At 35.6% G+C, this 26759-nt stretch overlaps 1 protein-coding gene across 1 annotated transcript in view; it reads right to left on the bottom strand.

Annotated features, from left to right (window-relative positions):
- The window catches only part of lama4 (laminin, alpha 4), a 47738-nt gene extending 23490 nt beyond the window's left edge, over positions 1 to 24248 (bottom strand). The window contains exons 1-18 of the mRNA XM_066698824.1: positions 23803 to 24248; positions 19011 to 19112; positions 17306 to 17433; positions 16768 to 16848; positions 16108 to 16322; positions 15511 to 15611; positions 13333 to 13513; positions 11271 to 11363; positions 10400 to 10551; positions 9338 to 9448; positions 7064 to 7175; positions 6613 to 6777; positions 6218 to 6411; positions 4532 to 4648; positions 3736 to 3884; positions 1567 to 1708; positions 1006 to 1099; positions 540 to 656 (exon numbers count right to left, since the gene is read on the bottom strand). Coding sequence (XP_066554921.1) covers positions 540 to 656; positions 1006 to 1099; positions 1567 to 1708; positions 3736 to 3884; positions 4532 to 4648; positions 6218 to 6411; positions 6613 to 6777; positions 7064 to 7175; positions 9338 to 9448; positions 10400 to 10551; positions 11271 to 11363; positions 13333 to 13513; positions 15511 to 15611; positions 16108 to 16322; positions 16768 to 16848; positions 17306 to 17433; positions 19011 to 19112; positions 23803 to 23904 — 2356 coding nt within the window. The 5' untranslated portion in view covers positions 23905 to 24248. The remainder of the gene's footprint in view (positions 1 to 539; positions 657 to 1005; positions 1100 to 1566; positions 1709 to 3735; positions 3885 to 4531; positions 4649 to 6217; positions 6412 to 6612; positions 6778 to 7063; positions 7176 to 9337; positions 9449 to 10399; positions 10552 to 11270; positions 11364 to 13332; positions 13514 to 15510; positions 15612 to 16107; positions 16323 to 16767; positions 16849 to 17305; positions 17434 to 19010; positions 19113 to 23802) is intronic.
- Positions 24249 to 26759: the final 2511 nt, after the last annotated feature.

Here is a 26759-nt window from a genome sequence, read left to right as displayed (position 1 = left end):
CAGGTTTTCTGAATCACAACAGTAGTCTGTAATGAGGACACTCCACTAAAGTTCAGCCCATTTCTAGTGACTTGCTAGGTGGGCAGTAAAACATTGTTCCTAAATCATATTAGTGGGCGAAGCCAGATTGTTTAAATCATATGTACAGTATATGGCTAAAGGAGTGACCTAGGCCTAAACCAAATTAAGACTTTTACCTGCCTGTGAATGTCATATTAGAAACTTGTTCCTTATGTTTTATTAAAAAGTAGTAGAGAGCAGCTTTTGACAATATATTTAACTGTGAAAGGGTACAGGCTTGTAATTTGTGAATCACAGGAAGGTCAGATGTTAAATTTATATTTTTTACGTAGTCTGTTTTACTACAGCCCTAATAACACAAAAGAGTCAATTATTTACCAGTGGACTCATTTGTATAATATATGATGTATCTGCCATTTAAAAAATACATGTTGCTTTATTAAGTCACTGACCTCTTTTATGATGTCCTTGCAGTCCATGGAAATATTTGTATTAAATGCTAATTCAAGACCTCTTACCTTTATCAATTGAATTTAAATGACTCCGTACTGCTGACAGTTTTTGTTTTACTTCATGCATTGTCTCTTTAGTCTCATCCACATATTTGCTGTTGTCAAGGACCTCAGCTTCTGTATCTGGAAATAGCAAAGCATTATATATGAAAAGAAAATAATGTTTTATCAAAAACACATCTACAATTATTACTAAACACTAAAACATGATTATTTAAGAATACGGTTATAAAAATTAACAATAGTTGGTAAATATGTATATATTAAAACATTTGATCTAATAAAGAATATATATACGAAAATCCAAAATCAGACATGTCTATTTATTTAAATGCTCAAATAAACATCCAAATTCCTTTCAAACATTACAGATATTATTTATTAGAATCTAAATCTGCACTAGCTTTAAAGCAATTGCTGAGCTTTCTACGGTGCTAATACAATAATGTAGGAAAAGTCAAAAGGAAATTACCTGTTCCTTCTTTTTGTACTTTGGTTGCTTCTGCAAGGAGAGTTTCACTGAGACTTTTAAGATGCTCAATCTGAGTGTTGATACCAGAGATTGCCTTAAATAACAATAAAGATTAGTTGAATAATTAAGCACTTTAAACAGGTTTTCAGATTCATTGTACTGGCTAGGATCAGCAACATATTTCTGCTAGTTTTGATTTTTAAAGGTTTCTTTTCAGTTGTTTCTGAAATTGTCATGGTGTTGGCAGTTTCATTTGTAAATCATACATTTAAAATATGTTTTACAATTTTCTTTGTAAATGAAGACATATTTCATTAAGTTAATTCTGATATAGAAACAGGTTTGTTATTTTTTGTGCATTTGATTTATTAAAAGCATATTCAGAAATATAGAATGCAGTGCATAGCAGCCTGCAGAAGGATATATTTCTTCTTTATTTACAGTTTATACATTAATTTGCTATATGATCACATAATGCCAACCACAGGATATAAATAAACTAAGTCCACTGTTTGCAGGTTATGCAAATAAATGTATATATTTATTTAATTACACACTCACATCATCAGCCCTCTGTGACAAGTTAAATGTTTCCACTCCTGTAGCATTTGCATCCTCAATATACTTGACAATGTTTTCATACACGTTTGAAGCATTTATTGCTTTCTGGACAAACCCATTTGCATCAATGTTTTTCATATTGCTATGGAAAAATGAAATAAAGCAGTTATTATTTTCATTTTGTTTATTTTAGGAAATGCTGATATTTAGAAAACAAAAAAGCCTCAGGTAAAATGAATTAACTTTGGTTTACTCTTTACCATCTGCTCATGTTATACCTCTTACCTCTTACTAAATCTATTCAGAGTGTATTCAGCCATCTGTGGCTGAGCAGGCCACAGTAAAATGGAGGCATTGTTGCAAAAAATCTGGTCTACTTGTGTAACTTGCAATGGATTGTCCTTCTTTTCACACATATTTAATTTAAAGTGTTAACAATATGCTGAACTTTCATCAGATGTAATCTATGTGTGGTATGTGCAGTCAGAACTTGGTCAAATTCTATGTTCGCCCTGCAATATTTTCCCGGTAGCATTAGCAGTATTGAATCTGACGTGATCAGATATTTTAATTCATATACTCATCTATACACATAGATTTCTTGCATATATACATACATGGGGAATACATACATCAGCTGTGGGGGAAGGCAGATATTTACAAAATAAATATGGACTTGAAAAAACAGATGGATCATAAGATGTTTATAAATGTGACTATACACTTGTAACAATAGTAATAAGTAACATTTTTCAATGTGACTGTTCTAAATGTTTATTGGGACCTGGCACATTCTGTCATATATGGAGGCATCGGTGGCATAGGTTTGGTTTCGGAATTGGGGGGGACATGTCCCCTTGCCTATGGAGCCAGTTATACATTATTAGGGGAGACAATAACATTCTCTCAGTACCTATGGGAGGCAAGGTCATCACATTTAGTGCTGCTAGACCCCTCTTTTATTCCATAGAAATATACAATTGCAGTATAATTGCAATTAGGTATAAATGGGGTGTTGGGTTTCTATAGTGTCCTGAATAACGTTTTTAGATTTTCTTCCTATAACGTGCATGAACTGGTTCACATGTGTAAATTAGATAAAACATTATAGAGGAGTCTGGGTAATATTTACAGGATGAGCTGTTGAATCGTCGAATGAGACCGTTCTCAAAGAAAGTGTTCTACATCAGGCACATCTTTAATTTGCATAATATGACAGTATATGACTTATTATCTTTTTTAATGTGACTGATTTTTGTTTGTTTGTATTATTATTAATGTTCTAGGTATAACATCCACAACATACACTAATTCAAAATATAATACAAGGACACGAAACCCAGCTCAAATGTATGTAGTCTTTTGTGGTGACACTCCTTGGCTTCCACTCTATGATTTATCCTGAATAACAACCACAGTCATTGGCTTCGCAGCTCAAGGTATTATTGATTTAATACAGTGAAAAGTGATGTTACATCAGCTCTCCACACTTCCCCAGTTCGCCTACAGAGGTCACTATCACCTGAATTCTAGCCCTGTCTCTCATTCCCCAGCACAATAAGCATCACCCAATTAATACTCCTCAGCACCATGTGCACATGCACCATCGACACTCTGCTCCCGTTGGACCAACACTACAGATCGCTGGCTCCTGCTTCCCTCTGATCAGTATTTAAACCCCCTGTTAGTTACATTCAATGCTAAGGCTTGTCAGTTTATCTGCAATTCTAAGGGTTCCTCTTAATTTCTGATCTCATGTGTTTCCTGACCATTGTTTACTCCCTATGTTTTGACTCCTGGGTTGCCCTCTGATTGTTTGTATGCCTCATCGATTTACCTACCACATGTGACCCCAACTACTCCTTTTGCTTCTATTGCTTGGTTTGCCAGTTCTTTGAACTCGACTGTTATATACCTGCTTCGTCCCGCACTTGAGTCCTCCACTTTCCTGGCTGTTTGCATAGGCAGTGAAAGGGAGTGAAAGGGCTATATTCAGAACTGCAGTTTTTTTGCAGCCTCTCATTAAGGTGACATAGAAGAATTTGTTTTTATTTAATCCAGCCTTTAGACACAATTTATCTGTCTGAAATTAAACTATATACATTGGATTATTATTGTAGTGTTCTGTTTTAATATGGTTCTTTTATATCACGAAATAGATATGCTTACTGTTCCAGCTGTGCAGCAAGGGTCTCAAGTTCTTTGGCATATTCTGTGGCTCGAAGGACGAGATCGCTGTCTGATCTTGACAAATTATCCACCTTTTCCCTCAATAGTCTGCTGGCACCATCAATCGCAGCGTGAAATTCTGACACATTCTGCCATTTGAGACAAATCACAAAGGTATGGATGTAGTTGCTGTAGATTCTATTATAGTCTTCTATATAGCATGATTTTTACATGCAATTTAGCCCCTTCACATGAAATTCAGAGATCAATCAATCAAGTATTTATTGTGTGAAATTCAGGTATTAACCATACATGTCTGCCTTCTTTTCAAGAGATTCTTAAATCTACAAATTTCAAATTAAACATGAGATTAAACCATGACACTAAACGCTCTTACAACTGAACAGTCGAAGTTTGTTTTAAGCAAAAATATTGAAACATATAAGATCAAGATATATTGATATGAGCAAAAACATAAAGCCTTTTTTTAAATAGACTTTTTAAAATAACATTTAATACATTTAAACACATTTCAATTAAGAAATGATCAATGCTAATCCCAAACTAAAACAACTAACATAAACCAAAAGTAATTGACTACAGGCCTTTTCTGGATTAAAGAAGAATCCCCCCTCATCAGGTGATGATCATGCAATGAGAGTAAATAATACAACTACATTCTCGTCAGTCAGTCAATCAGACCCTGTCCAACAGCACTCCAGCCTTTCCACTGACTAAGGGCTGCCCTTGCCAAAAAAACAAAACAAAACCATACATTTCTGTTTGTTTGTTTTACCTTAATCATTGTCAGCAAGTCATCAGCTGCGAGACCTGTATCAGTTATTGCATATTCTGCTGTCTGAAGTGTCTCGTTGACAATCCCATAATTTTCCAGCAGGTTTCGACGCACATTCTGTTAAAACAACATTTTGAGGTTTTATCTTAAACTGAAAAGTAATTCTTGAAATAAATATTTGAAACAGACATCTTTGTTAGGTAAATTTATTGTAGATTCTTTGCACTTTTAACATGATTCTACTGTGTTTTAAATATATTTTTGCAGTGGCATCTTTTGGGTTCAGTATGCCTTCAATGTGGTATACTACTATGAATACACCATGGTTCACTACAGTAATAGTATAGTTTATATGGTTACTTGAATGGAAAAGTTATGAGACAAGCAGATCGTTTGATAGATTGCATTCAAAAAGGCCTCACAACCATATTTATTTATTCTTCTATTTCATATGTCCATACATTATACCAAACAGCATTATATTTAAAATGGGTGATTCATTACCAGCTACATATTTTCAATGACAAAATAAAATACAAATCATATAAAAATGTTTGAGATGTACACACCATATTCTTACATTTCCCTGTACAGAGCTTATACCAGAGGTGGAACTGTTGAATAAGCACACTGATTGAAAAGCCTATTTTATTAAAAAAAGGCTTGCCAATCATTTGATAATGTATTACCAAAAATCTAATTAAGGAGATTTAAAACTTACTGAAACATGAGCCCAAAGCTAAAATAACTGTCAATTAATATAAGACAATGGCCTACACAGAAATCCCGTGAATGATTCTATGTGCAATATAAAGGAATGCAATGAGTGGAGTATTAAAGTATTTTCTCAGGCATCCATTGAAGCTAAATAAAGAATTCAGTTCTATGGGCAATGTAGATTAACTGAGAAACTTAAAGTTGCATATTTATATCTTCAGCCTTCAGTTTGGACACTAGCATTATGTCCAATTAATGGAAAACAGGCTTTAAAGGAAAAATATATTACTGTTATTTAATATCAGACTAACTCAGCTTGAAAAATATAAGTTTTTACTACACACACTCTCATCCCTTCACCTGCAAATTTTGACTATATATAATTAAGTTTAAATTACACATTCAAAGTATGATTTTTGACCAATAAACACATCACTCTACTTTGTATCTATGAAATTTACTACTTGGTAACATTACTTGTAAAAGAGATTTCAATAGATGTTAAGTAGTGAAGGGATAATACTATAAAACAAAAGTGATTTATGTAAATTATTTCCTTCTTTATTTAGATTGAGATTTCTTTGTAAACTAAACCTCATGTTTTACTGCTTCTGATTGGTTGCTTGTGTTTTCTGTTGAAACTGTACAAAGTAGTAAAATGGGTTCCAGAAAGGAAAGGATTCATTCAAAATGGAGAGGATTAATTGATTCATTCACTATTGAACAATTGCAGCTCTATGTTTGGGAATACAGTGAAAATACAGTGAAAATACATCAAGCAGAAACATATTTAAGTCCTTTGAAATATTTTAAAATGACACCTTTGGTGATATATAAAATTGAGCTTTTACAAAAATACTTAATATCAATTAAAGCATAATGACAAATATTACACAGCCATATTCCTAGTATAGAGGAAACTTTAAAATGTGCTTATCTTTGATCATGGACTTAGGCTAGATAAGTTACCTCATTCTCCTGGAATTTGACAAGGTTTTCATTGTTTTTCTCTTCAGTTTCATGGGTGGTTCTTGAGGCTTGCTCAATAAGTTCACTGGAATCAGTCAGCTTGTTGCTGAACTCTGAAAGCAGGTCTCGTATTGGTGAAACCAGTCCCTCGGTGCCCTTCTGCCTCCTTTCCAGCTGACGGACACGCTTTAGAACTAGAGAACATATAAGGTAATCTTGTATTGCTTTAAAACAAACACTCAATTTGAGAGCAAGCAGTATCATTTTACCTGAGATTGCTTAAAATGCTTTATACAACTTTGTATAAACTATCTAGTGTTATATGCGAGCATTATTTAAAAATAAAGAAAAGCAATATATATATTTTTTAATCCTCTATAAATGATAATACTTACGCTCAAGGGCTTTGACAGATTCCTCTCTTGCGATTGGTCTATTAATAGAGACATCTGTTTTTCTCATTATATTCACCATATTCTCTGCGTCTGACATCTTTTTTGTGATGTCTTCCGGATCCAAGTCCTGCTTTGTACTATAGAACTTCCAATCATCTTCAATGCCTGTGAATGGCAAAGCATATGGAAAGTTGAACTTACTCAGCAGCACCCCAACTAGTCTCACATCAAAGGCACTTCATGAGAGGAGGAAGAGTGTGAAAAAATCCCAGTTCCCAATTTTTGCTATTTTGCCATTTTCTCAAAAGCTACCCTTGAATCCCCTTCACTGAAGACAGCTCAAAAACTTCATACTGAGCCATATTATATAAGACAATTGTTAATATTGATGTATTGCATAGTATGCAGTAGAGTTTCTGTTGTAATTTGTATTAAGGTCATCATACCATACCTTGAATGGTGCTGCTCAGTGAGGACAGTTGTATTAAGAGCTGATCAACACGACGTTGACTGTCTTGTGTGTCTTGGTTCACGTCTTCTCCCATGGACTTTACTGAAATCTCCTGTCAAACAACAACCATGATAGACAAGTGATGTCTGTTTTTTGGTCAAACTCCAATGCTCAGTGAAAGCCAGAGATTATTAAATAGAGGTAACTATATTTTTGCCTAGCACCTATAATTAACAACTTTCAAATATACATGGAAAAAAAATGTTAGGTGATCTCAAATTATATAGTTTTTTAAGGTGTATTTGAATTTGTATCCTCCAGGTGGCACTATAGGTACTCCAGGTTAACTAATCTAATTAACAATATGTGATGAATTAGAAAACAATGAATGTGCATTTCAATAAATTCATAGATTTAAACAAAGGACTTAGAGGAAGCCTAAAAGTTGATGTACCAACAACAATAGCATTTAATTGAGAAAATGCATTTAACAGTATCCACTATTATATACTGATATTTAGTATAACCTACAATTTATCTCACGTGAAAAACAACAATAAACTGACATGTAACATAACAAAGCATAGGCTGAGATTGACATTGGTGAGATGTACGGAGCCCAGGAAGAAACGGAACAGTTTGGCTGTGGAACCACGGGAAAGACTCAGCAGGAGCATCTGCTGCAGATTTCACAACAACTCCACTGAACCTTAAGCCAACTGTATAATAATAATAATAATAATAATAATAATAATAATAATAATAATAAGGAAGAATAAGAAGAGGAATATTATGAAAGAAATATAGTTTACAAAAATCTATTAATTTCACTCTACAATTATTATAGCCAATAAAAGGTATATTTTAATAGGATTGTATTTGGATTTGTAAAGAAGTCATTTGAAAAGGTGTCTATATACTTCAAAAAGTTATGTAACAATCGAAAAACTTAATGGCTTTATACATACAGAACAGTAGAATATTTCCAAGAAACAACACCTAAGAATTACTCTTTAGTAATAGTTTTGAATGATACAGAGCTGTCACTGTGCCAGTAAGGCAGCAGCATTGTCTAATGTGGTGTTAGTCTGAGAAATATCTAACATTGCTGTGTTGAGGAGTCCATTGGTAGGAACAGGGGAAAAATGAGAGGGAAAGTGCTGCATGATTTACTTTTTTTTGTCATTCTGTCATTTTGTATATACACAATAAGCAACTACTGTGGCTTGTTACATATTAGTTTGGTCATTTATATTTTTCCTAACCGAATCTTTTTTACAAAAGAGGTAAGGGAAACTGTCAAGTGCCTTTGCTATGTTTAGGGAACACAAAGGGGCGCAGTTGTTTGGCCCAGTTTCATTTTTCTTGTACACAATAAGGAGCCAATATCGAATGCTATGTTGAAAACTATGCTACAACGAGCCTATATATTGTTCTTGGCTGGTACTTTCGTTATTACACAAATAGTGTAATTTATATTAAACCTTAAATAGCTGTAACAGTTCACAACTGTATGTAAGTAAAGGAGCTCAGAAATAGGAATGCTCTTTTACTCCATGACTAGCTCTTATGCTCTCCTAATTAAGACTGCAGGCCGAACACTGAGACCCAGGCAGAGGGGAAAGAGAGAGAGGCTGTGACAGGCGCCTGCCAGAATACACAGCGCTACAATATGGTACAACTGAAACATACAAAGATGGTTTTAAGACACTGTTTTTTCTTTTAAGCTAATTTAATCTTTTAGTGTACATTAACCTATTTTATTTCTCATCAAACCACTATGTATCTTATGTGTGTTTGTGTGTGTCTGTGTGATAAAGTGCATAAAGTGATTTTGCATGGAGGGTGGAGCTTTTTCAGGGTCCCTGCACCAAATGGTGTCTTGTTTGAAGACTACAGGTCACAAAATGGCTTTCATGTGGAAACTACATTACCCAGTGTAGTGAAGGAAAAAAAACAGGTGGATAGCTAAAGACAGCGATGAGGAATTAAAGCTAATGGTCTGCCTACAAAGTGTGGTTGAAACCTTTTTTATGATTGCCAGTAGTTGCTCCATAATTGTCTTTAAATGGAGGCTATATCAACCTCTGGGGGCTGGAGGACTGAAATACAAACCAAGTCCTGATAAACAGAAGCCCCTACTAACTGTAAGGGTATATGCTAATACATAAAGAAATACATACATGGTAACAATGTTAAATTCACATATTCCTAATTCATATGAAGTACCGATGTTATGTTTTGTACTGGCCTAATTATAATTGTGAGACAAACCTTTTCTCCCAGATTTTCCATATCTGATTTGACATGGAGTGCAGCCTCCTCTACGGCTTCTGTTTGCATCCTCATAACATCTGATTGGTTCCTCCATTCTGAAAATTTACTCTAAATAATAATAATAATAAAAAAAGCAGAATTGATCAATGTTTCTAAAATGTTGGTAAGCCATAAAGCCATGCTATTATACTGTGTATGTGCAAAGCCATGCAATATGAATGTGAGTAGGCATCACACAAATCATGTGTACGGGGCACAACACCAAGCACAAAAGAAAACAGACACAAAAGAAGGATTTTGATAGATTCGCCTATGCGTCATGCAAAGCCTTAAGTAGACACTCAATAGATCCCATGCATGTTTTATTTTACTCTCGATATGAGCATATAGACCAATACAAAATAGTCCTTACATTTTCGTGTTTGAATGGTAAGAATGCATTGTACTGTTGAATTCAGAATTTGAATTTCTCCTTATTTAATTTAAAGGATAAAGGTAGTGGTTCATATGCATATTAGCAATGTTATTTACAGCACCATTTTACAATAAAAATATTTTTAAATTAAAATTGAAAATGTAATGTACTAAATTGTTTATACAGCTGTTTATACAGCTATTACACCACAACGTGTCACAGCAAGCCATGCCATGAATGTGCAGGATAGACACGCACAAAAATTAAGCCCTGTATTATCATTACAATACAGAACACCAGTGCTAAACATTAAACCTGCCAGCTCATGTACGAACATCAACCACTGATGTAAAACAGTTACAAAAAAAAGTTAAGTTAAGAAAATAATGCATTAAGGAAATGTATATGATTTGTTTTCAGCAGCTTACAAATCAACTGCAAAACAAAAATGTTTAATTGCAAATATAGTTAAAAACCTACAATACAATGTCATGTGGTTCCTTTTCCTATCAAATTGCAATGCTGATTTTCACATATTTCTGGTAATGGACAAAAGAGAAGCGAAAAGCTATATTATATGTTCTGTATCCAGTAGAAGAATTGTACATTTTCCACTGATGTGAAATGTAGGGTAGGCAGGGTACCTTGAGGTTCAGGGTTGTGTAATTGAGGTTATTTAAGCGGTCATTGGCTGCAGCTCCAGTGGAAATATTTATCAAGCTAGATTTGACATCCTTCAGAGACTTGTTTGACAACATGATGTCCTCAATTAGGTACCAGATACACTCATCACAGCCTGTTGAAAAAAAACAATATTTGCAGTATTAAAATAGTCAAATTAGACACACAGCAGTACTGTTGCTGCCTGATCACTGTTAAATATAAACCTATATATAAATATTCCTTCCCCTTCATGCTTGGTCATCCAGTTTGAGGGGATGACCTGATCTAGGCAGGGTCTTGGTGGTTGAATGGTTGAATCTTTGATTTGAAATGCACGACCCAGCAGAGTGAACCTACAGGTACTGCTAAATTGATCCTGAAATCCTGTGAATCACTACAATTTAACACAGGTGGTGGCCACTTAACCTTGGTTTGTGATTTGGAAGGCAGTTGGTTATACATGTATCACATAATTTAGGATTGCTATTTATAATACATTTTCAAAAAATTCTTGGGTATTCTTTTCACTTGGAAGTTGTGGGATAGGACGTGTAGATCCAATACAAATACAATTTGTGAACATTTTGAAAGAGGGTGTAGACTTTCTATAGGCACTGTAAATGCTTAACAATTTCAGTTTGTAACACAACAAAATGTCTAAGTCCAAGTCCAGGTAGGTTGAATACTCCCTGTAGGTACTATATATAGAAACTTGCTCTTCCTGAAAGTACCAAAAGTAAAGAATGACAGGTTCATATTTACTTTTTTTATGATTTAAAAATAACTTTTTGCTGTAACATATACCTTACCATCAAATTAAATAAGGAACTCTTCTTTAAGTGTTGAACTTACTGATATTGCAGACATTGACATGTGGGGGTATTGAAGGCTCTACAATGCACTCTCCAGTTTTGCTGTCACACGGCTTTCCGTCACAATTGCACTCTAAATAATAATAATAAAAGATAAATGTTATCAACATTTGGGTTCTGAGACTTCAGTATGAATTAATGTAAATATAAAATAAGAAAACATGAATACTGTCTGAAATAGTGTCTGGGTGAACACTTATACACACACAATATGGAGATGGACCTCAAAATTCCAATAAGCAATAACTTAACTCAACGAATAACAAAAAATCTGATTATATATATATATATATATATATATATATATATATGTATATGTATATATATATATATATATATATATATATATATATATATATATATATATATATATATAGTACTGTGCAGAAGTTTTAGGCAGGTGTGAAAAAAATGCTGTAAAGTAAGAATGCTTTCAAAAATAGACATGTTAATAGGTTATATTTATCAATTTTATTTATCACAGTGAGTGAACAGAAGAAAAATCTACATCAAATCCATATTTGGTGTGACCACCCTTTGCCTTCAAAACAGCATCAGTTCTTCTAGGTACACTTGCACACAGTTTTTGAAGGAACTCGGCAGGTAGGTTGACCCAAACATCTTGGAGAACTAACCACAGTTCTTAATGTAATCCCAGACAGACTCGATGATGTTGAGATCAGGGCTCTGTGGGGGCCATACCATCACTTCCAGGACTCCTTGTTCTTCTTTACACTGAAGATAGTTCATAATGACAGTCGCTGGATGTTTGGGGTCATTGTCATGCTGCAGAATAAATTTGGGGCCAATCAGATGCCTCCCTGATGATATTGCATGATGGATAAATAGCTGCTTGTACTTCTCAGCATTGGGGAGACCATTCATTCTGACCAAATCCTCAACTCCATTTGCAGAAATGCAGCCCTAAACTTGCAAGGAACCTTCACCATGCTTCACTGTTGCCTGCAGACACTCATTCGTGTACCGCACTCCAGCCCTTCAGTGAACAAACTGCCTTCTGCTTCAGCCAAATATTTCTCATTTTGACTCATCAGTCCAAAGCACCTGCTGCCATTTTTCTGCACCCCAGTTCTTGTGTTTTCATGCATAGTTGAGTTGCTTGGCCTTGTTGCCACGTCGGAGGTATGGCTTTTTGGCCGCAAGTCTTCCATGAAGGCCACTTCTGACCAGACTTCTCCGGACAGTAGATGGTTGTACCAGGGTCTCTGTCAATTCTGACCTGATAGCACTGCTGGACATCTTCCGATTGGGAAGGGAAGTAAGCATGATGTGTCTTTCATCTGCTGCAGTAAGTTTCCTTGGCTGACCACTGCGTCTACGGTCCTCAACGTTGCCCATTTCTTTGTGCTTCTTCAAAAGAGCTTGGACAGCACATCTGGAAACCCCTGTCTGCTTTGAAATGTCTGCCTGGGAGAGACCTTGCTGATGCAGTAGAACTACCTTGTGTCTTGTTGCTGTGCTCAGTCTTGCCATGGTGTATGACTTTTGACAGTAAACTGTCTTCAGCAACCTCACCTTGTTAGCTGAGTTTGGCTGTTCCTCACCCAGTTTTATTCCTCCTACACAGCTGTTTCTGTTTCAGTTAGTGATTGTGTTTCAACCTACATATTGAATTGATGATCATTAGCACCTGTTTGGTATAATTGTTTAATCAGACACCTGACTATATGCCTACACAATCCCTGACTTTGTGCAAGTGTACCTAGAAGAATTGATTCTGTTTTGAAGGCAATGGGTGGTCACACCAAATATGGATTTGATGTAGATTTTTCTTCTGTTCACTCACTTTGCATTTAGTTAATTAATACATATAATCTATTAACATGTCTATTTTTGAAAGCATTCTTACTTTACAGCATGTTTTTACACCTGCCTAAAAGTTTTGCACAGTACTATATATATATATATATATATATATATATATATATATATATATATATTCTAACAATGGAAGTGTCCATTTTGTAGTATACTATTTAATTTTTCAGGAGACAAGCAGTCTAATGACATATTTTACTTACTCTGGCAGCCAGAAGGTCCATAATTCCAGTAGCCCCTCATGCATCGTTCACAGTATCTACCCATAACCCCTGGCTGGCATTCACAGGCTTGTGTCAATGGGTTGCAGGCATATCTCACTGAGGCCAAAGCACACTCACACCGTTTACATCCTAGGCAGCTTTCAAATCCAGAGTAGCCAACCTACAATCAAAACACACATTAAATATTTATTTTCATGAAGAACTTAATTATCAATAAAATAATATGTATGATATATATGAAATGGGTATTCAAGAAAAAGCCACATATACAATTATGATTGATTCCAGTTATGAAGTTATGGCCTATGTGCAACCCTGTAAGTTTCTGAGCTTGTTTCTTTGTTCAGATAACCAGGGTTCCATGTGCAATCTAATGTTAGCTATTAAATTAAAAATAGCTGCCAAAGGGAGGCACAGAGGGCCCAAGCTCAATTGAGTCAAGAAGACATACCCAGAAGCAGTACACCCACAAGGGCCCAAAGCTCAGCTCAGACAAGAAGCCATAGTGATGAGCAAAGACACTACAGAGTGTCCTGATGCGTGAACTGAACCAAGTACAGGAGCCCAGATGAATGAGGCTGGTCCTGTGACATTAAGCCTATAAAAACGCATACATGTATGAGCTCAGATGGAGGAGGCTCCCCTTAAGAAAGCCCAGGACACAGCCATGCCTCTATTCACATAGGTACTGGCAGGGCAGCAGGTTCATAGACCTTGAGAGAAGTTCTGCTGCCATGTTTGTCAGCCCTGTGAGGTGAGCCATCCTGATCAAGTCCAGCCAAGGCTGGGCCCACAGGTGCCAGACAGTTGAGCATCAGCGAGCACAGGACTCCTTGTCTGTTGATGTTGGGCACAATGGAGGTATTGTCTAATTGTATAGGCACATGGCTGCCCCTGAGGACCAGCAAAAGGTACTGAAGATCCAGGAACACTGCATATAGTTCCAACATGTTGATCTGGAGAGCCCGATGAGGCTCCATCCATATCCAGACTCATGTCCCATTCCAAACCGTCCCCCAACCTTTCTTGGAAGTGTCTTAAATTAAGACCTCTCGATGGTTTACAGGCCTGAGGCGCAAAGGGAGGGTCACATTGGAAGGTCTCTGCCAACACCGGAGAGCGTTGCAGCAGGACACAGTGACAAGCACCTGGCGATGCTGATTGCATAGTGGGTACAACACCAGTGTGTTGAACCAGGCTTGAAGAGGCCTCATCTGGAGAAAGCCTAGAGAAGGACCTGTGATGCGGCCATTAAGAAGCCCAGCATTGTTTGACATTCTTCCCATGCTCACCCTGTCTTTTAACTTGAAGAGGGAGAGAAAGGTTTGGATCTCTACAACTTTTTCTACAGACAAGGATGCAATCATGAAGTCTGAGGAATAACTGTTGGTTGGGTGTCAGCCTTTTCTCCTCATTGACCCTACTTCTGGATATGGTCAAGGACGAGCTCCCTCAATTACTCACAGATGTCAGTTGCCAATTGTCCAGAAAAATCCACAGTGAATATTGCATTTGTGCATAAGTGAAGGCTGGGAATAAATAAATGTTTTCTGATCGCATTCAATATCCACACAGGGCTGCTCTATATAAATAAAATACATGATGCAACTATACTGGGTAGAACTTTTTTTTATAAATATTATAAATACACATTTACACAGCCAGATATTTTGGAATTACAGACAGTCATAGATGTTCACAACTAATTTCAGTGAATCAATTTTGAAATTTAGACATTAATTATGTTATTTCTGTGGATTTAAAAACTCAATATGAAAAATATATATTTTTGGCCATATAGGTATGTTTTTTATGTCAGTTTAGAGAGTCTTTTTCCCTGTTTCCTGATTATGTAAAATCTGAAATGTAGTCACTTTTTTAATATTAAGAGCCCCCAAGCTGTAGCTTACTTTCTTAATGACACAACAGATACAGATTAGATATAAGGTAAAATAAACTAGTTCTATGATGCTTGTTACAAAATTCTAGCATTAGTGACTTTATTTAAGTCAGTTTTTGTGTACATCCTGAAACATCAAGCTGAATGACACCCAGAGATGCATTTTTATCACAAAACATGATATTTAATAAATACATTACTTCTTCACTGAACAGTCTTCTAATGAATAATTAATATGAATGGATTCACTTTGTTACCTCACACTGGTCACATAACCGGCCTGTAACTCCTGGCTTACAGTGACATCTGCCCGTCCTGTCATCACAAGACTGTGTTCCACATTTGTTGCAAGGACACTCTGCAAGCAATAGTAAAAAAAAAAAAACATAGCATGCAACACATATAATATTACAGTTTGCTGTAATTTAATTCAGTAAACTGTGTAATGAATAACACCTCAATTGAATAGACCATCCAGATACCAACCTCCCAAGTTCATATGTGTTATGGAAATTCTGATCTTGCATAATAGCTTGACAGACAATCACAGAACCCTCAGGGACAACTGTGCAAATAAACTTGAGCCACTTTTCACCCTCTTATTTTACAGGTAGTTAGCTTCTAAATTGCAACCTTTACATGTACCTTCAAATCACAGATATATAGAATTACTCATCTAAAAAGAGTAGAAAAATGAATGGCAAAAGTCAAATCATGAATCCAAAAGTATGAGGTTTTAAAAAATCACTTCATATAGGTGTTTATTTTTTATTTTTTACACACTATAAACAATTGCATTACTTTAGTTTCCTGTTTCAATACAATATAAATAAACATGTAATGCTGACACACACCTCTGCAATCCTTAGCACTAATGGCATCTCCAAAGTATCCGGGGGCACATCGCTCACAGTTCACGCCAGCAGTATTGTGCCAGCAGTTCTGACATTGGCCAGTCACGTTATGACAATCGTTGAAAATGAGGTTCGGATCAGAATTCCCATTGCAGTCACATTTCTTACAAGTGTCACCAATCCTTATGGGGTTTCCATAGTAACCAGGAGCACATCTAGTGAATAAATTAGAAGTGATTTTTATAGTGAAGCAATGGTCAGTATTTGACTGAATCATTTTCTATTTCTTGCTTGTTTCCAAAAACAAAGATACTGCTTTATAATTATTATAGTAGTAGAGTTGTGTTATTCATTTTATGATTTATGATAATTGTAAGACATTATTTACCCATTTTATGTATGTATGTATTCATTATAATTATATTTGTAGTAGTAGTAATATATCTAAAATGCATAATTAACTCAGGAACTATTAAGACTGACTTGTAAGTGATGAATAAATGTTTTTAAGCAACATAGATGTAAAAACAAAACTTGTACAGTACAATTAAAGCTTTACTATGCAAATATAATAATCACAGCTTTATTTAGAATATTTAGCAGATGGAAGAGAATAATTCTGGGCCACATTCTTCTCTCCAAGTCCCCGTCAGCACTGACCTTTCACAGATGGGTCCAGCGTAGCCCTCCTGACACATACACCGCACCGCCCTGCCTCTCCTTTCACATGCCACTGCAAAACTGGCCAAGAGCAAGAGGTATGAAGTGGAAATAAATATGCACATCAATAACACCATAAACGCCTTTACTGAACAAAACTATTTAACAGAATGATGCTACTTTTCCAACTATATGGAAAAAAAACTGATTCATAAAGGGGATACTTGGGCTTTACTCAGAAGCATGTACAATTGAAACAATTTACTTACAAAATCTTATTACACATCAGTTTATACATATATTCTTTGTTTTATTTCTTGAAATAAATTAATCCATGTCCTCCACTTTTCCAAAACGTACAGTTCTTTATGCTCTCCCTGTATAAGGGATCCTGGGTTGCTAAAGACATTTTGTAGGTATACTATGACTTGCCATTTCTAACTTAAATTATGTTGAAATTGATATTATGAATGTAAGTGTGAACTAAAGGCAATAGCATGTGTAGGTCTTGTAACTTCAGGTACACATTCTGCCTTACTTGTTAGATGTGATTGGCAAGGGACACGCACAAGGCTGGCAAACGTGCTGTCCCTCTGGAGTGGTTTCTTTAGTGAATCCATCACGACACTTCTCACAGAAATCTCCAGTGGTGTTATTTTGGCAGTCCTGTAAAATGAGGCATTGAAAATATTAAACAATCCAAAATGACTTTCCTTGGATTTACATGGTCTGTCAATGTTTTATTGAAGAGGTACAACTCACATTGTACACAACACAATTGATTACTACTTTTCCAAATACAGTTGTATAAAGTATCAATGTTACTTAGTGGGTAATTCATACCCTTAATTTAAAATTTTGTTCTGTGATTAATGTATTCAATTAATGTAATCTATCTATAAAGTTTGTTGAACACCAATTAATTGAATTCTATACTGTAGCAGTCAAGAGAAGTATTATTACTAATTTAAGTAAACTTGATTTATTTGTTTTTGCTAGGCTGAATCAGTGTTCAACAAATTCTGGAAATGTATCATAGATATGTAGATGATTCCCAGATCTTCTTTTCCTCTCCCTTTTCTGATTCTCTCATTCCCTTTTGGATCTGTGTGTCTGGTATCTCCTCATAGATGTACTCACTTTATCTCAAACTTAACCATTCCAAACCAGATTTCTACTCTTCACTCTCTTCTGATCTCACAAACTACTCAACTCAGGTCCTTGTTAAGAGTCTGGTTCTCTCCTGGCTGGATTACTACATCTGCTACTCATCTGCTTCAACTCATCCAGAACTCAGCTGCTTGTCTGGTGTTCTTTCAGCCTCAATATGCCCATGCTACTCCACTACTCCACCACTCCACTACTCCGCTCCCAGCTTGCATCCAGTTCAAGCTCATTTGCACCAGGATATATGAACTATTGCACTTATTGTATTTACTGTAGTTTGTAATGCTTTGAAAATGTTTGTTGAAAATTGAAAACTGTAAGTTGCCCTGGGTAAGGGTGTCTGCTTATTGCCACAAAAGGAGCACATTAAACACTGGAAACTAAGGCTCCAGCAATATTAAACAACCAAGAACCACTTGCATTTTTGATCTCCACCCAACTTGCAGTAAACAGTAACACCAGTTGTTCTGCCTACTCTCCTGAACGTACTGCAAGCCTAATGCAGTCTGACGCACACATTGCTGAATAATGACACCTCTCTTTTCACTTTGGGACGGATTAAATCAAAACTTTGACTCACTCACTAATAGAAAACTACAGGACTACAGCTCTGGAAAGAAATAAGAGACCACTGCAATTTTTTTTTAAATTAGCATCTCTACATGTATGGCAGCCATTCCATTCCATTCATATTTTTATTTGGAATTTGGGAGAAATGTTGTCAGTAGTTAATTTTACCCAAACACATACCTATAAATAGTAAAACCAGAGAGGCTGATAATTTTGCAGTGGTCTCTTAATTTTTTTCCAGAGCTGTATATTCAGTTGCAGCTGCATTTTTAGTAAGATGACACTTTCTTCTAATCATAAATTTAACTGCTATGATGTACAGGTTTGTAGTTTGCTATTAGCAGGTGAGTCAAAGTTTTGATTTAATCCGGCCCTTTGTGAACTCCCTTATTAAAATTGAAACAAGTAGTAATTTATTGTATCAATGTTTAAAATTTGTCCTGCAATTATACATATACCATAATCACGTTCCTATTTTATTATTATTATGAAAGAACAAGACTTACAATGCAAATTCCTGTTATGTCTTCACAGTGGTTGGAGTGTCCATTACAGTTACAAGGCAAGCAGTTGTTTAATTCTTCAAGAAAATATCCCTTCCCACATATCTAAGAAAAGAAAGGAATGTTAGACTTTAAAAACAAACAAATATACAAAAAGTGAGCCTAAGTCATGAATGAAAAAACAATTCAAAGTGCATTAATTTCTGTCATGATTCATATGTCAATTTTAAACAATACTGCATAGAAAAACAGGAATGCCACTTGACTTGGCTAATTGTTTTTTTTAGTTTTTTAGTTTTGTTTTTGTTAGTTTCTTGTGACTTTTAAAACTATAGGTTCACATCACTGGAATGTTATTTTATAGCTGAGAAAACATTTTTTTCCCTTCATTCCCCAGATTTTCTGCTCAGCTGAAAATAATGCTGGGGAAAGGAACAGTGAATAATAATAAAAACATATGAATACATGCATTTGCCACATTTACTAGGATTTCCAATTTACCTATACAAATATTTTTTAATGTTGAGAGCTCTCTTTGCTTTCTGAATAACTTTCCCTAGAATAACTCCATCATTGAAAGTGTAAATCATGTTTAGAGTAGTTTTATTCAAATGCTTTAAAGTGTCCTGACAAAAGGTTCTGGTCTGTCAGAAAACTAAGCACAATCAGAATGTAATGATTATTTGAAAATAATGTTCTGAAATGTAGTAAAATAAATTAAGAAGACAAGAAAAATATAGTCATATAGACAATCATAAAATATTGCAGTATGTTTGAAATTAAGGAATTATTATTTTAGGGATTAGAAATATAAAAATACAAGAGAATAATAGGACAGAAATATTTAATTTCATAATTTGTCATGCCAAAGCCCAAATTATTACAATTCTGAGCATGATTGCTTGTGAATTGTGGCTTTTCCATCCTAACTGTGTAGCTAATTAATTGTCTATTTTAACCTTAATCTGTGTTGCTAATATATTGCAATGCTGGAGGGAATGCCAATCTGGTCCAAGGTTTGATTCCCAACAGTGTAGGCAAGCTTGTTACCACATTGCCAAAAGAAACAGCCCATGTGACATGTGGCAAAATAGTTGTTACATGCTTACACTCTCTAAGGAAGTGTACCGACATAAAGTTCATGTTACATTGGCCCAACAATACCCCGCCTCCCTCAGAAACATGTAGACCCCTGTTCACTACAGAGACAAAAGAGATTAAGGGAGTTTGGACTGGAAATGTCTCTCCACAAATGATGTGTTCATTTTGTTATGTAAGGAAGGCTCCTGTACTGGATTATGGGAAATTTGGGAGTATTTTTTTTACTTTAGATAAAAGCAGATTGTGCGTCTCTTAAGATCAGAGCCTGTTGTGAATCCAGATTTGACTGGACATTAATCTCTTTTGAGGAAACTTGTGAAAACCTCCTAAACATCCAAGCAATATGTATTAAAGGTTTCTGTGGCTTCTTCAAGTGTGTTCTCTATGAAACTCCCAAAATAGCACTTCAAAATATATTTAATTCTATATTTGAACATACTCTTATAGAGTAGTTTAATCTAAAGGCCTACATTTGTAATATGTATTACATCAATGTCTTTTGTATACCAGGCTTCTAGTCATTTGAAATTCACTTAGCAGTTAAGGAGATATATGATTTCACTTGTATCTATGAGGGGTAAACAAGGTGACTTAAAGGTGAACTATCAAAGTCCCGAAAAAGACTAGTTGATATGTAGGCCTACTTGTGTGTTAGTAGGAGTGTATACACATCTGTGATTTTATTGTTCAATACTATAATTTTTGTAACATTTATAACTTATAAGTGTAACCTTCATCAGAATCAGACATTATTGTGTTGCATATGACATTTTTCTGTACTATATGACATTTTGTCTTCTTACTATTATTTTCCTTAATGGACTCATATTTGCAATGTATAGGGGTTATCATGTAAAAAAAAAAGTCATATTATGTGTATAATCTCATAATTGCTTTTAATTAGAAGAAACATACCTACATACATAAGAATGACTTTTCACTGTATACAGGTGCTTCAATTTTTTTTTTTATGTGATAGCTAACACAGATGATTTAAGAAAATAGCTACAACGACCACTTTATTTCTAAATTTAAAAAGTTTATGTGAAACAAGGCAGGATTTATGAGATGACAGTAACTGACCAGTAATTAGCTGGCAATTATTTGTACAAAGCATGAGACAATGGGCAGCGGGTACCAGCTGTGTGATTCAATTGTTATGTAACTTCAGATACATATTAAAAGGAAAATAAATAAAAACTGCTGTACTTCTGCTGATGAATTATCTAGCAGTGGTAGGTGGGGAGAGGGGGGTTGTGTTACTGATCCATCCAGCTGCTGGGGGGGACCAACGACATGTTTCGTTTTAGGAGATTATACGAGGGTATACGCAAGAGCTTCCAAATTTAAGTGGGTGTCTGGTCCAATTAAAATTTTGCCTGATCAAAGGTGTTTAATGATTTGAAAAAGTTGGAGATTTCAAGTTGTGTATGAAATTGTATAAAGAACTTCAAATCTACAACTTCTTATAAACTGAAGTTAAAAATCAAATTAATTATTTGCTTAATTGAGGGTTCATTTAAATTACTGTGAGCTGGAACCACAGGTTATAAAGTTAAATTGACTTTTCATCTTGTCATAGATAATCAGAACAATTAGAATCTGAAGACATCTGGAGTATGTATTCAGTGCTGGCTCTTTGTCAGATGCTTCTTTATTCTACTCTTCAATATAACCTCTGTCAAGTGCAGGTTTGTAGTTTGCTAGCAGGTGGGTCGAAGTTATGATTTAATCTAGCCCTGCGACAGAAGCCTGAACCTTCCAACCCCAAACTGCACATATTCCTAGTTGTTCTCTACAGCTCTCCCTTTTAAAATGATTCTCATTCTATCAATATGACATTGTTTTTAGCTGGCTGTTAGAATTTGAAAGTCTTGCCCTTCCATTAAAAGCTGTCAATTGGACATTTATTTTATGTCTTGTGAAGAAGGCATTTGCACATTCTTAAAATATGTGCCCAGTTCTGATGCATATTTTCCCTTGATTTATTTCCTTGCGTACTGAAACACAAAGATATGCCTCTTCTGCGAACTAATGTGAAACATCCTGTGAACAGTAAAGCTTTTATACCCAATCTCAGTGGCAGTTCAGTATTTCCTGTAACCCTTTTAACTTTCCTGATTTTAGAGTTGGAAAAAAGTATATACTGAAGTACTGGTGACAGTCTAATCATGAGGGTACAGTGAAAAACACATCTGCCATAATATATTTAGTTGTGTTGGTATGTTAATTTTATTAATATTACGCAATAATCGTTTTTCCTGTAGTCCTAGTGATCTAGGTTTCATGCTATTTGCACATATAAAGTATTCAAAACACATATGTCCTAAGTAAAGTTTTTGTAATTATTTAAAAATATATATTTTTTACAGCTTTTTAAGTAATTTGGATTGTGTTGTAAGCTACACTTAACTGTGCATGTTGTCTTTTTGGATCCTCATGAAAGGATGTCCCTAAAGATAATTTTCCTAAAGAGTGAAATCATCTATTTATGACACACCATGTGGAATCACTGGTTGAACAGAAAATAGATCACGTTGATCGTGTTCAGTAGTGACACCCTAAATGTTTCAGCCAGTTCTTTGGGTCCTCTAGAATAATTACATTCCAGAATATAATTATCTTTGACCGTTTGTGTTTTTGAGTACTTGTGCTATCTTCAATCATGATTTATCATGGATCTGACAAGAGCTAAACCAGAGTATTTGCTGTTACATAAATATCAGGGAATCCAAGTAATAACAAGACCTAACTTTAAGTGCAAACCAATCTTACAAGTCATGGGCCATGAAGTACTTTTTCCATGTACAGTGGGAGGGAGGAAACTGCATTCATAGGAGCCACCATCAGACTAAAGATTGCTTATTTGTGGACTGCTAAAACTGCTTGGCGGTATTCTGGCATTTAGTTATACATTTGTGTGTTGATTAAATATAACATTTTGGCAAACCAACAAATTGAAAATTACAAATCTAACACTTTATAGCAGGTTTCCTTTGGAAATAAAGGGATCCTATGTAAAACAAACAACCTCTATGATGTATTGAGGTTGAATGGTGGGTCCAAGTTAATAAAGTTCTCTTGAAACATGGCTCTTGAAACATTTGAAAATCAATCTTTTTAAAAAGTACTTTAGCTATATATCTGTTATATATAAAGTTAAAGATTGTTTTCGGGAAACAAAACTGATTTCATAAACAATGTCATACTGTCCACTCAAAATTATTTGAACATTTCCTAAGAGAATGTTTTTCATTATGCCTACCCTATTATTCACTTTCTTAACAGCTTCACTCTGTGCTATTCTAGTGCTAAATTCTCTACAGATGGTTCTTATTATGACTGAGGAAAGTCTCCATAGTCTCTCTGCTGATCAGCAGGATCCAGTTACAATTTAGTGCAAATAATCAAAGCAGAGCCGAATCAGAAGTAGAAGTGAATCTGTGCATAATACAATTGTTTACCTCTTGACAATATTTCAAAGTAATATATTTTACACATCAAATATGTAAAAAAATAGACTTATTCTTCTGCATTCCTCCAAGGATCTTGATGCATTCTTTATTATATTGTAAAACTTCCCCATAAAGCTATTACTTTTTAGTCTGTGCTTAATTCATATGACACAATTTGTAGTTATTTCCTTTCTTATATGTAAGACATGAATTTTTTTTTATAAGGAAACAGAACTTACTTTCCACACTTCAGGTTGTTGTACCGAGTACAGTTCGCCAAATGCTGGACAGATATGTCCCAAGGAGATAGAAAAAAAGCACAAAAAAACTAGCAAATCCATTTCCTCTCCTTCATCTGAGAATGGCTCCTTTTTAATCTCCTGGTTATTGTATAGCCACTTCGGGAGTCAGTTCCCCCTTGGATGAGTGCTTCGGTTGTTTTGACTTTTGCCGTGTCTTTAGACTCCAGATGTAGAGCTGCTTACGTTTGTGCAGCTGAAATCCAGTACAACTAACTGTATGTACTTCCTTCCCTTCCTTCCCTTTCCCCTAGGGCCTCCTATTATATAGCATGCAGATGGGCAGTCCGTAGAGGAAAAGAGAGAGAGCGAGTGTCAGTGAAGTTTGTGTACCAGTGAGTCTCAGCTTGCATCCTACCTTCTCTCCCTCATAAGGATGCAGATTGAATGCATATGAGTCTGACTTCTTTCACACAGTCACTGCACCCTTTCACCTTGGGCTGAACGCTTGTCCCTCCCACTTGTGGTCTTTAGTCAAAAAGGCAAGGTGTAGCTTATATTCAGCAGACCCCCCCCCCCCAACCCCTCCAGTGGCATCAGCTCCTACCCCCCACCTACCCCTTTGCATGTTTTCTTAGGCCATACCATCAAAGAAGGTGCCAAATTTATGAAAACCATGCTAGAGGCCAGAACTTCTTTCATCGTGTAAAAAGAGCAGCAGTGAATGGAGCACAAAGAGATTTTGTTAAGATCTAGTCCCACACTTTTTAGAAGAAAGAAAAAGAAACCTGGCCTTCATGCATGCTATGTTTTCTTTCTATTATTTAGGTATCATTTTCTAAATATTATTAAACTCTTAAATAAAGAGTGAAACCTGCTGCAATATCTTCCCATTTCTAATGCAGCACTGTCCAATGTATTATAATGAAGTTCTTTTGTACCATCCACAAAAAGGATTTTGTTTGCAGTTCAAAATACCATAAACTAACTAATTTGTTTAGAGAACCATGTGAAACTTATTACTCAATGAAGACCAGTAAACAGGATGTCGAATACTGTTGATATAATTCTTTCTGAAGTAGAAACAAAAGTTTGTGGCACTTCAGACAAGTATCTTGGGCTCCTCCCATCATTGCTACTAGTATAGGAGCTCACTCTGGAACCGTAGATGGCTCAGATATGCCCTACAGTCTGGACTGCTACTTATATGGCAAGCCATATTGTCATTCAGAGATATCTTGAAATACAGTTTAAGATATTTTATAATGAATTACAGATATCTCAAACTGACACAATTCCCTGATATCTCAAATTCAACTAGAGATATCTCAAATCTGGGTTCAAAGTTCACTCTGAGAATTAAGTAGCATGAAACGCAGACTTGGGTTGCATCTTGAAAAGAGTACTTAATCTAATGTACTTCATGTAAAGTTGCGAAGTGTCAGTGCCACTCTTTAGTGAAAATGTATGCGAGCGTATGGGGCTTACTTCCCCTCATGGGCCGTGATACGTTTGGTGCGCTCCACATGGGGTAGATACATCGCCTAGTGATTGGCTGCTCCTCAGGTAGCTGACAGTGGATTTATAACATCAGTCACCTTTGCTTGTGGAATGCAAGGTGGAGTGATTAACACCTTCCAGGTCAAAGATTTCGATTGCAGGAAGTGGCAGAGAGTCCAACTGTGAATTTATGGATTTCTGTCACACTGTCCATGCTCTCCTAAACTCTGGGCTTAAGAGACAACTCTAAACATCTTAATGGATTAATTTGCCTGCTAACAGCGTGTCAGAGATCGGGAGAGGGAGAAGAGTTAAATAATTCCACATTTGTTAAACATTTTTAAGAATCAACCCATTGATTACCATATCACCACACCGATGCGTGAGCAAATTCACTTCATATTCACTATCCAGTTTGTTTGATCGTTGTTGGTATAGTAGTTATCTAGGGCGTCAGTCCTTGTAAAATATGTTTGTCTAAAATCTTTGTGTAGTCTTAACAATAAGATCAATAAGAAAACAATGACAACACAATATTGTAATCAGTAAATATTTGTTCTTCCACAAAGTTGCTGTTGAACGGATGTTCAAAATTTCGACAAACAGAACTCTTCCCTAAACAAATTACAATCTTTCAAAATGTGCAAGACCCTCAGTTGGCTTTCTAGACGAGTCACAGTGAGAGTGGGAGCAAATCAAATTAAACGGAACCTAGACATATCCTGTTCAGTTCACCCTTTAAAGACACTAGCCTAAATAATTGGTTTAGTGTATCTCACCAACTGTAATGCAACCTGGAGTGCGGAAATGTATGCAATGAACTGCAGAAACAGGTGCAAAGATGCAGCTTTTGGTTTGAGAATAAAATGCATTTAAATAGAAGGAGAATGTTATGCTATTATAGAATTTGTTATTTTCAGCAAACATGGTAAAACTCACTCTCTCAATCCAAGCAGTATGACTTACAAAGTATGTGCCAAAGGGTTAAACCAACAAAGAGTGCTGGTCACTGCCTGTTTATGTTACATTCCCTGGAGGGGAGGCAATCATTAGGCCTAGGCCTTACTCTGTGGACCCCCAGAGATTTATTTTCTCCTTAAGTTTGTCATTCTATCAGGGTTTTTGTTTTTTACCCCTCCATGCCTAATGGTTTACTTTTATAGTGTATATGAATCACAGTCTTTGATTGTTGCTTTTATCTTTGAAGTACTCTGTGGCAAATATGTGAAGGGTGTTATACCAAATAAAGATTGATTGAATACCAAGTGCCACATTGTGTAATTCATGACTCAGGTGGCAACATAGAGCCTTTTGTTGGATTGTCTTTGGGTAATGTTTAAACATTTAAATGTTGCAACCAGCTTGTCCGGTTTTGGAAAATTATTTGCACAAATATTGCTGACAAGGGCAACAATGTGGACATTACTAGTCAAATGTACTAAATTTGGCAACAAACC

Source organism: Amia ocellicauda, chromosome 1 (assembly GCF_036373705.1).
Source record: "Amia ocellicauda isolate fAmiCal2 chromosome 1, fAmiCal2.hap1, whole genome shotgun sequence".
In the NCBI taxonomy this organism is placed as follows: Eukaryota; Metazoa; Chordata; class Actinopteri; order Amiiformes; family Amiidae; genus Amia; species Amia ocellicauda.
Note: the sequence above shows the minus strand (reverse complement) of the source record. Positions and strands in the feature narration are given on the sequence as shown.